At 49.8% G+C, this 9,999-nt stretch overlaps 2 protein-coding genes across 2 annotated transcripts; one reads left to right on the top strand and one right to left on the bottom strand.

Annotated features, from left to right (window-relative positions):
- Window positions 1–2,689: 2,689 nt before the first annotated feature.
- POLR2F (RNA polymerase II, I and III subunit F) lies at window positions 2,690–6,646 on the bottom strand. Its single transcript, XM_082280992.1, has 5 exons — window positions 6,592–6,646; window positions 6,401–6,470; window positions 6,090–6,220; window positions 4,505–4,576; window positions 2,690–2,911 (listed from the first exon to the last, which is right to left on the bottom strand). The coding sequence occupies exons 1-5, from the start codon at window positions 6,609–6,611 to the stop codon at window positions 2,821–2,823; spliced, it is 384 nt and encodes a 127-aa protein (XP_082137118.1). The 5' UTR covers window positions 6,612–6,646; the 3' UTR covers window positions 2,690–2,820.
- Window positions 6,647–6,746: 100 nt separating this feature from the next.
- On the top strand, window positions 6,747–9,960 carry LOC309572746 (UPF0193 protein EVG1; the record flags this gene model as incomplete). Its single annotated transcript, XM_082281186.1, has 6 exons — window positions 6,747–6,837; window positions 7,095–7,157; window positions 7,539–7,715; window positions 8,172–8,306; window positions 9,459–9,559; window positions 9,856–9,960. The coding sequence occupies 6 exons, from the start codon at window positions 6,747–6,749 to the stop codon at window positions 9,958–9,960; spliced, it is 672 nt and encodes a 223-aa protein (XP_082137312.1).
- Window positions 9,961–9,999: the final 39 nt, after the last annotated feature.

Below are 9,999 nucleotides of genomic sequence, written 5' to 3'. Positions count from 1 at the left end.
TTCCCCCCACACACAAACTCGTGTATTTTGGAAACAGTCATTAATTTCTCTGTAAAAACTCAAGCCCCCACCCTCTTGCCTTCCATAAGCAAGAGCCTAAATAAACACTCACACACAGAGTATATTCCAGAACACATGTATACACTTTCTTACTTGTCAAAGAAGACATTCTGTATATAGTCAGGTCCTGGGAGGGTATCTGAACTTGTCTGGAAAGAATCACTCTGCTTAAGAACATCTCTCAAGGCCAATGGCAGAAAGGTAGGAGCCCAGTTAACACAGACACTCCACAACAATTACAAGTTGATTCCAAAGTGTTTCAGTGCCGGTGCATGTGAGCAGATGCAGTGAGTTTGTGTTCACTAAACACTGCATGGGTGAGTAGAGTAAACAGAACATCTAGGAACTGTGGAACATGCTCAAAGCTTTTTAAAAAGCACAACACTATTTGCACAAAGTTCTGTATAGGGCTAAGAGCATCCACAGCAGGATGGCTTAATGAATCAAATAATAGTCATGCCAGCTAAAGAGTTCCATGCAAAACAGGACTGACCATTCACAGAGAGGAGGAGAAACCTCTACCCCAAATCACGCGCTGTGGGAAGAGCCCAGAAGGGAACTACTGCACTGCTGAGCAGGTCAGGAACGTGGGTGGGGAAGAAGGGAAGCCATGGTGGAATTAGAGGTATGAAAGTTGATCACAGAGGTAGGAGAGAGAAGTGACATAGCATGGATGAACAGAAGAGTGGGAAAAGAAAGTTCTTAATCTCACATAAGTACTTCTCTCCAGCTCTTCAAGAAGCAAATTAAGAAAGTGAGTGGGGTCTGCCTCAATCATTTTCCAGTGGAAGGGGATGCCTCCTCTCACATAGGAGAGTTCTTGCAAGTAAGACAGGACTGAAAATGTCACTGGTAACAGAGGGGTTAACCACTCCTCCTGCAGCCTAGCAGGAGCTGGCCCGGCATCCTTCCCTATCCCTTTAATCGTATCTGATACAGATGCAAGGCTGGGGAGGGGAGTCCGGCAGGGAACAAAGAAGCCATTTAAAAAAAAATAAAAAAAAGGACAAGAAAACGACCCTGCACTCCATGCCAGACGCCAAAACGATTGCACAAAGGCACCATTTCAGGGCTGAAATTTCACCGCACCAACGTGATTAAAGGATTCCATGGAGGGTGGGGGGAAAAGGCTGAAGGCCACAGTGCTGCAAATTAACCTTTTCTTGGTAAGGATGGCCTGGACCAGGAAGCATTTGTATTCTCCATAGTCGACCCCCTTCATGCACCTGCAAACATCTCCACATCCCCTCTGACCTGTCATTTCACCCAGGGACCCATTCAGCTGTCGCATGATCGCCTCCGAAACCAGCCCGTCCTGTGCACACCAAGAGAGGAAGGAGAGACTGGTGCTTTTACAGGGAGAGGTAAGAGAACTACATTCATGGTTGGTTACATGAGCCAAGTTCCCAGGCAGGTGGGTGTAAACTCCCTTTGGGACACAGATGCTCACATGCAGGCACTGACCACACATACAGCATGGAGAACGATCACTTTATACATAGGCACAAGCTTTAACACAAACTAGCTGGAAATACTCTTTCTGGACGTAAAGAAAAAAATAATATAAGGCAGAAACCATAGGTGAGGTGCACCTTCCTCCTTCTTTTTAAAAATAGAAAACAAAACCTCTGAGAGCTGTTTTTAGTAAGATAATTGAGAAGGATTTGGTGTGTTCTGCCCAATCTCAGATCTTCTTCAGGCAGAGAAAGAACCTTGAAGCACACAGTTCAAGAAATGAAAACTAGGTAGCAGCTGGCTGGAAGCCCTTGCAGATTGTAAGGCATCCACCCAACTCTTGACTCGAGCACGTTACCTCCCGGCACATCAGAGGCGAGAGTGCAAGGTACCTGAAGGGGACAGATGACTGATCTTTCATCACAACACAGATCAAAGGAACTCTAGGATTTAGCTACCATTGTGCCACCATAAGAACCACCAGGGCATGTACAACTGAGATGGCTGGTCCATCCCCAGGACCTCAGTTCCACTGTGTGTCAGAGAACGGCTGCACCAAGAGCAAGTGCAACAACAACCCACACCTGCCGAGCTGGTGGGACGGCGAGTGGCGGCCGCGCTTCCGGCTGGGGCAGTGCCACTGAAAGGGGATCCCCACTTCTGATAAGCAGCGAGGGAGCATGGAAACAATAGGTAGCTTGATGAGAGCTGCTCTACGATACTCCTGAGAAGCCCCACAGTCAGCACTGGCCAAAGAGGAAATTGGGGGTTTCCACAGCAACCTGCTCAGGGCACAAAGGCCCAACTGTTTAGGGGAAGCAATGGAGGTGTCTCAGCACTCCCATTTTAAGAAGGGACAGCAGTGGAAGGCTGGAATCTTTCTAAAGCCAAAGTACCTGCCAGACCATTTCTGTACAGCAGGAGTTTAAATCAGTCCTGTAACCAGGGAGGAGCAGTGCTAGAGGAGGGAGTTACTGCAGACTTTAGCCTAGCTAAAAGACAAGGCCTTCAACAGGGCAAGAAAGCTGAAGAAACAGCATTGCACTTGGCTCCCTAATCTTACTAATATAGGACATGACACACAGAGAAAAAAATAGTACCCAAATTGGTGGAGACAACTAAGAAAGTCATCTCTCAGGCATGTAGGACTGAGATGAAAGAGAAAGTCAAAGGGGAAAAAACCACAAATACATTTAATTTAATATAATTTAAAATAGGGAGATTTAGAATTTATTTACACAAATACTAACCAAAATTAGAAACATCCTTGGAAAACAAAAAATGGAAACAATGGCTGGAATCTGATCAGTCTGTGATAATTAACTCATCCACACCCCAGTCTTCATAGCTCCCATCTGGAAGGTAACGACGGATGATTATGGGGATCTTGCGTGCTCTGAAGAGAAGAGAGAGATGAACAGAAATGTCAGAATCTCCACTGTATCACTTCAGCAGGCAATGGAAGTGAGGTGCTTGACGGCTTCAATAAGATCATCAGATTAAACTGAGAGCTGTGTAGCACCAGTGATTTGATATATAGCAAAATCCCAACAACCTTCTGTCATTTGTAGATGCAAAGCACTCAGCACCCTCAGACTATGAACACCAAAGACCTCTCAGACCTTTGCTGCTACTGCAGGAATTGAGCCTTGTGGTCTGAACACACTAAAAGACAACACCAAGCATCTAACATGGATATAGAGGGAAAATATAAATCGAGGGACTTGAAGAACAAATCTACTTTTTGTTTGATGCAAGGTTTTTTCCCACATGACACTAAAAAGGTGGCAGAATTCTGAGAACTTCCAGGACAAACTGGTATTTACAGAGGACTTTGCATCCTGAGAGCATCAGTTACATTTTAAGGATACATGAAACAGCGACCATTCAGGTACCAAAACCTGTTACAGCTGGGGTGGAGCACAGCACCTGCTACCAGTGCTTCTGATTAGAGAGCAACAAAATGCTGAACACAATTTAACTTCATGAAAGTAGATTTAAGTCAGCAAAGCATAATCAGACAGTCTGGAATCCAGCCAGGGTATCAGGTTTCAACTGTATCAGACCTGAAAAGTAACACAACTTCTTTACATTCAGGGAGGTTGTTTTTCCAGTAGTAAAGTAACTCCCTGATGCCAAGAATTACAACTGAATTTTGGCACAGAACAGGATGCACCACCCTGACTCACTTTCCAGAGCTCACACGCAGGCAGTGACCGGAAGCAACTCAGTCTGAGCCTGGAGATCTGACAGGAATATGGCCTAAGGAGCTTCTGGCAATGGCAAAGGGAGTTGTAGTAGATATAAAATCTGCAAGAGCAGCTTCAGTGCATTGAGAAACTGGGGAAGCAGGGGGACAATTCCGTTCAGGGACAGGGGCCTAATCACTAACAGGGTCCAGTTGCTTGACAGATACCTGCATGTGACCTAGGTCATGCAGGAAAACTGTGGGACAGCAGGGAGGTCTGCTGTGGCAAGGTGGGCCTGCAAGTGGTCATCCAAAAGCTGCCTCTGCTACAGCCAGAAAGGATTTGTTTAACCTTCTGTAAGCAGGGGGAAAGCACAAGAAGCCAAGCACGCAAGGGTGCAGGAAATGAACATTCTCACCAGCCTGACCCTTATTTTAATTTTTGCCAGCACTCCATCTGAACACAGGTCTGTTCAGATGGCTGCTTCTAAACAATTCCATTTGGGGAATTAAATTGATTCCAGAAAGATGAGGACCTTGCAATCCCATCACAGAAACAAAGAACGCTGGGGCTGTGAAGTAGAAGAGATCCAGAGCACTCCTAGTCATCAGTATTTGCAGGAGCAACTAGGATGGGAGAGAGCAGCTGTGGAGAAACTCCAAGGTGAAAAAAGGAAAAGGCAACTATAGTGCTCACTGTTACTGAGGAAAGACAAGGCTGTCTTAGAATAAACTGCTAAATGCCGGGATGAGGAGAGGACTGCTGGCTTTATGGAAATCAGTACAAAATCCATGACTTACTTGAGTTCTTTCATGGCAATGAGCAAGGGGTCTGTCTCTCCTTCCAGCTCCACCATCACAGGGGCACACATCCTAGGAAGGACATCAACAGGCACTTGAGCAAAAATGCAGAGAGGGAAGCGGGACAGCTAAACACCTGCCTACATGTGTCACCTCCACTACAGCCAATAAAGCAGGAGGGTGGGACACCTTCCTGGCAAAACTGATTTGCTCTGTCGTGCACTTCAGGAAGAAAATTCCCCCAGATGGTTACAGACCAAACTTTTACTTGAATGTTCTTCTTGTCCCATCGCTCAGGCTCTGCTAACCAGCTCGTGCTCAAGGAGTGGTCAAATCCACACTCTCCTAGTCGCCCTCTGCTGTACTTAAACATTTAGAAAAGAGTGGTTCTAAAATTAATCCAATGAAAAGGGTGGAACTGCTGTAAAATGAGCAGGCCTCCTACAGCTCCAACACATCTCTTACATTCTCACTTGCTCACAGGTTCCAGGCCTTGGTCAGGGGAAGAGAGGGGCTGCATTTACAATGTGTTTTACCTCCTGGAAGAAAAAACTGATCATTTTGCATAGGATTGTGACTACACCCATCCACTGGACAGTGGTGGCAGAGAAAGCTCACGTCATGCATGGGTGAGGCCATGGGGGCTGCTGCTGGTCTGGGTTCAGCACTGAGGGCAGAAGATGCAGGTGAAGCAGAACCAGGTGCCAGAGTGTTTTGAAGGCCTGGCACGGGCCCACCTCATCTTCCCCCATTCCTCTTGCCTTTCACCAGCTCAAAGAACGTGCACAAAACAGCTTCACAGGCTGTGCAAAGAACAGCTTGGCTGCCTGTGAACTTCTCAATGATGCACAAGAGAAGCCTCATTTTGAAGGTGGATATAACCAAGATGAAACTCAAACCCTTGCCACTATCTAACAATCTCACTCAAAAGGTAGTTTTTCAAAAAGCACACTTTTTACTATTAAAACAAGTCTAAAAAGGCAAATGGATTAAGAGCAGCCAGCCCTGACAGCACTTAAAGTAAGTTTAAAATGTTATTATCTATTAGAAATAAGGCCTTATTATTGCAAATACTTTAAAAAACTTACAGCTTCCCACAATGCAACTGCACTTCAAACAGATTTCGGGTTGGTTTCTCCACTCCCAAGTCTTACAGCCCTGTGGTATTAACTCAAGCTGTTTTGAAGCATCTCTCCCTCCACCATTAGCTTTTACAAACCAGTTATGAACTTTCCAGTCCATGCTGGCTCTCTTAGAAAAGACAGAAACCAGAACTGTCTTGTCCCATTCCCTAGTAATTTTGCCTGTGACCTAGGAAAACTCATTGTGGCTACTAAATGCTCCCTCTTTATGCACAAATAGCACAGGTTCAGGCAAGGAGAGACACAGACACTTCAGGTTCAACTAAGAGCTGCATGGTCCTGTGCACCACTGTTGACCAAGAGGGTGCAAATCTCATGCAAGCTCAGCAGTCATGCAAAGGATTCAGGAGATCTGGGAATTTTTAAGGGAACAGAAAAGCATTTTTCAGTGAAAAGGGAGGCGCAGCTGTGGCAATGCTGGGGACACAGTGAGCAATACTCACGCTATCTGGAGGGCACGAGTGCCCAGGACTCTGGCTCGCTCGTACTTGGTCATGTAGGGGGTCGTGATCCGCTTCTGGTTTGCCTGCTGCCGCTCTCCCGAGGGCAGAATCTCCACGTTCTCCTGTCCCTCCTGGTGGAAACACACCCGCGCAGCTGCTCAGCCGCACCCGCCACCGAGGCCCTGAGGTGTCGGGGGAGCCCCTGAGGCCGCCCCAACCACAGCAGCCGCCCAGCCCAGCCGCGACGCTACCCTGCGGGCCCGGCAGAGCCTGTCCGGGCCGGCCAGCGCGGCGGCCCGCGGAGCACCCACCTCCTCCGCGTTCTCCAGGTCCTCCAGGCCCTCATCCTCCTCCACATCGTCGAAGTCATCCCCGTCAAAGCTGCGGGAGAGACACGCGCGTCGCACTTCGGGCCGGGCCGCCTCCCTCCGACCCACGCCACCGCCCCAAGACGCGACACACCGCCGCCTCGCCCTCCTCCCCTCGGCCGCCCCGCTCTCACTTGTCCTCGTTGTCGGACATGTTGCCCGCCCGGCGCCCCCTCACCCGCACTTCCGGCAGCCACTTCCGGGCGTGCCGTGACGCTACCGGAAGTTATCCTGCGCCGTTGCCGTGGCGACCGCCGCCGCTTCCCCCGCCCGGCCGCCTCCCGTGGCGATGGAGGTGGCGAGGACCGCGGCCCGCGGCGAGCGCTCAGCGGCGGGCAGGCCGGCCCGGTACAGCCCAGGCACCCGGGAGCTGCTGAGAGGTAACGGCGGAGCGGGGCCGGGGCCGGGCCCGGCTTCTCGGGGCGCTGGGGTCCGGCCGGCCGTGCCTCGCCCCGAAGTGGAGCGTCCCACCGCGGGCCGACAACCGGGCGGGCCCGTCGCTGGTGTCGCCGCCCCGGCTGGAGTCTCCCAAACCCGCATTTTCCTCTTCGGGTTGGTGTTGTGAGCGGGGATGGCCGCAGGGCGGGTTCCGCAGCCCGGCTCTGCTGCCTCTTCACCGACATGTCATGTTTTCCAGCGATGATGGAGGAGTTGCAGATGACCCACTCTCAGAAGCGATACCTGATGGACTATGTGAAACGTGAGTGAGGCCCCCTGGCTCTCCTGCCCGCTGGTGTGCTGTGGTGAGGAGCTTTTGCATCTCGGCTTGAGACGGGGGCATTCGCCCATAGCCTGCTCGGATGGGCAAGTGCTTTAAAACAGCAGCACAGCAGCTGCTGACACATGGGGACAAACGGGGGCGAGGTGTCCCCACGGGTCAGCCAGGTAACAAGACGCAACGGTGTGGCTTAAACCACAGCCTATCTCGTGCCCAGTGACCAGGGTGAGACATCTGTGGCACTAGGGTCTTCGTTTGTGATGCTACTATGGATCAACAGGTAGATCTCCTGGCAATGGCCCAGATCCATCCATCCAGAGCCCCCTCTGTCTGATTTGCTGTTATTTTTGGTTCATCCCCCAGGAGGAGATGCCCTGCCCGTTCAGAGATTCCCTCCATCTGGCAAACAGCCAGTGCCTGCTTCCTACACAGCAGCCTGTCAGCCCCACAAGCTTCCAGCTAGACCGCTTCTCCGACCTGCCAAGGTCTGCCAGGCAGGAGATGCCTACACCCGAGAGAAGTTCAAGCCACAGCCCACACGTAAGTCAGCAAACATTGCTGATAAATACATGCTGCTGCCTGCAGCCTCTCTTCCCCTTCTGTCTCAGTCTCAGTAGTGGCAGTGTATCTGGATTGCTCCATGTCCTTACACTCTCAGTCTCCAAAGATGCTTTAGAAATGGATCTCTGAGGGAACATCTGCTGTAAGTGCTCGCTGACTTCTGCCCACCGGCTCAGTGGGTGACAGGTGATAGGGACCTGCACAGTCCTTGAGTAAGAACGGATCACTACATGCTCCTAGCACATAAATGTGAACCAAACCTCTGATGTTGGTTTGGTGGGCTCTGGACGCCCGTGTGGTGCTTGCACATAGTCCAGGGTTGGACTGACATTAATGTAACCCTTCCTCTGGCACAGTTAGCAGGGAAGCAGTGTGATCAGGCTCCTCCATGAGGAGACATGCTGATAATAATTTTTTTTCCTTTGGCATTCACAGGAGATTTGGAAAAGGAGAAGAGAAGACTTCAAAACATCTTAGCAACAGGGAAGGATGTGGTGGAGGACGAGGTGGAGCAGGTGCTCATTCAGAAAAAAGAAGAGGAGGTAGCTGAGCCTGATCGGTTTGAAGAATGTATGTCTTCATGTCCACAGGAGGGAGGCAGGCAGGAAGCCTGGGAAGCCAGCTCCCCCCTAGGGCTGGGGCGGCAGGCTGTGTTGCCAGTAACCTGAAGCCCATTACAGGAGGAGGCACAAAGCCCAGTTTCCAAGAGAAAGGACTCGCTGCTGTGATGCTGTAATCCAGTCATCCTCACAGAGCTTATCCTGCCGAGGTTTGCTGGCAGGTAGCTCTCTGGGCTGCCCACACAAAATGCACCCTGCTGGCAGGGGAATAGCCTAGGTATGTGCAGGGATACCTGGGAAGCCAAGCTCAGGTACTGCTGGTCCTTTTCCCAGCAAGCATGACTCAACACAGCCCAGGTCACTTGAGAGCCTGACCACAGTTTGGGCCATTCCACTCCAGGATCACAGCAGTTATACTAGCAAAGCTTAAATGTCAAGCAAAATTTTAAGCAGTGAAAGACTTTGGCTTGCAGAGTATACTGGGATAGCAAAACCTTGCCTAATACCTCTCTGTGCTTGAATCTTCAGTGTGTGTGTGTACACCCCTGCCAGCCCTTTGCCAGCTGGAGTAGCACAAAGATGGGCAGTGCTAGCATAAAGTGTACAGAAGAGGTGCTTTGGTCCCTGCTGCAGGGAGTCAGTGCAGCTGGTTTCACATATGCTTGGTAGCCTCCAACAGTTGTCACAAGCTGAGTGTTATCCTTGACACATCTGTGACAGGATTTGGATCAGCTGGCTGCAGGTCTGTGCTGCAAAGCGGCAGCTGATGATCCATGCCTGGTCTTGGATGGTTGCAGGCACTGGGTGATGTGTGTCAACTAATGAACCTCAACAGCAGGTTGTGTCTCCATCCACAGACTGGTTAAATTGCCCACGAGCAAAAGAGAATTGTCTGCACAAAGAAAACTAGAAAACTACTGTTCCTGGGAGTTGGAAGTAGTAAGAAGTTGGGCAGAAGGGACATTTCCCATTATGTAAGGGACTACTGAGGTATTGTGATGACATGTTGAGCAAGATGAGTGTTACAGCAGATTTCCCCCTGCCCTGGTGGGATTGCTGTTCAAGCAGAGCTAGGAGATTGGGGGTTCAGATCTAGACAGAAATGTGTTTTCTTGCCTTTTGGCCGCATGCTGTTTCCACAGTTCTTTCTCTTATCCATCAGTGATGAATGAAATTCAAGAGAGGAGGGAATTCCTGGCAGAGATGGAAGCTCTAGGACAGGGCAGGAAGTATCAAGGGATTGTCCTCACTGAAATCTCACAGGTATGCAAGAGCATTGGCTGAACAGTGCATGGAGGGAATCCCATGTGTCAGAGATCATAAAGCAGAATCTTCTCTGGTATCTGAGCAAGGAAGAGGGCAGAGAGCTGCTTCCCTTCATGGCACAACTCAGGCATTAATTTGGGGAATGGTGGATAGAGGTTTTTCAGCTTTCTTTCCATCTCTGCATGAGAAACTTAATCAGGGAAATAGAGTTTTTGTATTTGAGATTGGGAAAAGAAGAAAAAAAAAGCTGCTGGCTTTCTCCCTGCTCAGCTCTCCCCCTTTGTACTTTGCAGAAACTGCATGAGATGGAGATCATTGACAAGAAGAGAAGTGAGGAAATGAGAAAGATCATGACAAAAGCCTTCCCTGTTGGGAACAAATCCAATCTCCAAGACTAGGCCAAGGGCAAAACACAAGTGCAATTTGTTCCCACCTAC

The sequence above is a fragment of the Coloeus monedula genome (genome assembly GCF_965178545.1).
Source record: "Coloeus monedula genome assembly, chromosome: 4".
NCBI classification, from domain to species: domain Eukaryota; kingdom Metazoa; phylum Chordata; class Aves; order Passeriformes; family Corvidae; genus Coloeus; species Coloeus monedula.
The sequence above is the reverse complement of the archived record's forward strand: the minus strand, read 5'-3'. Positions and strand labels throughout refer to the sequence as shown.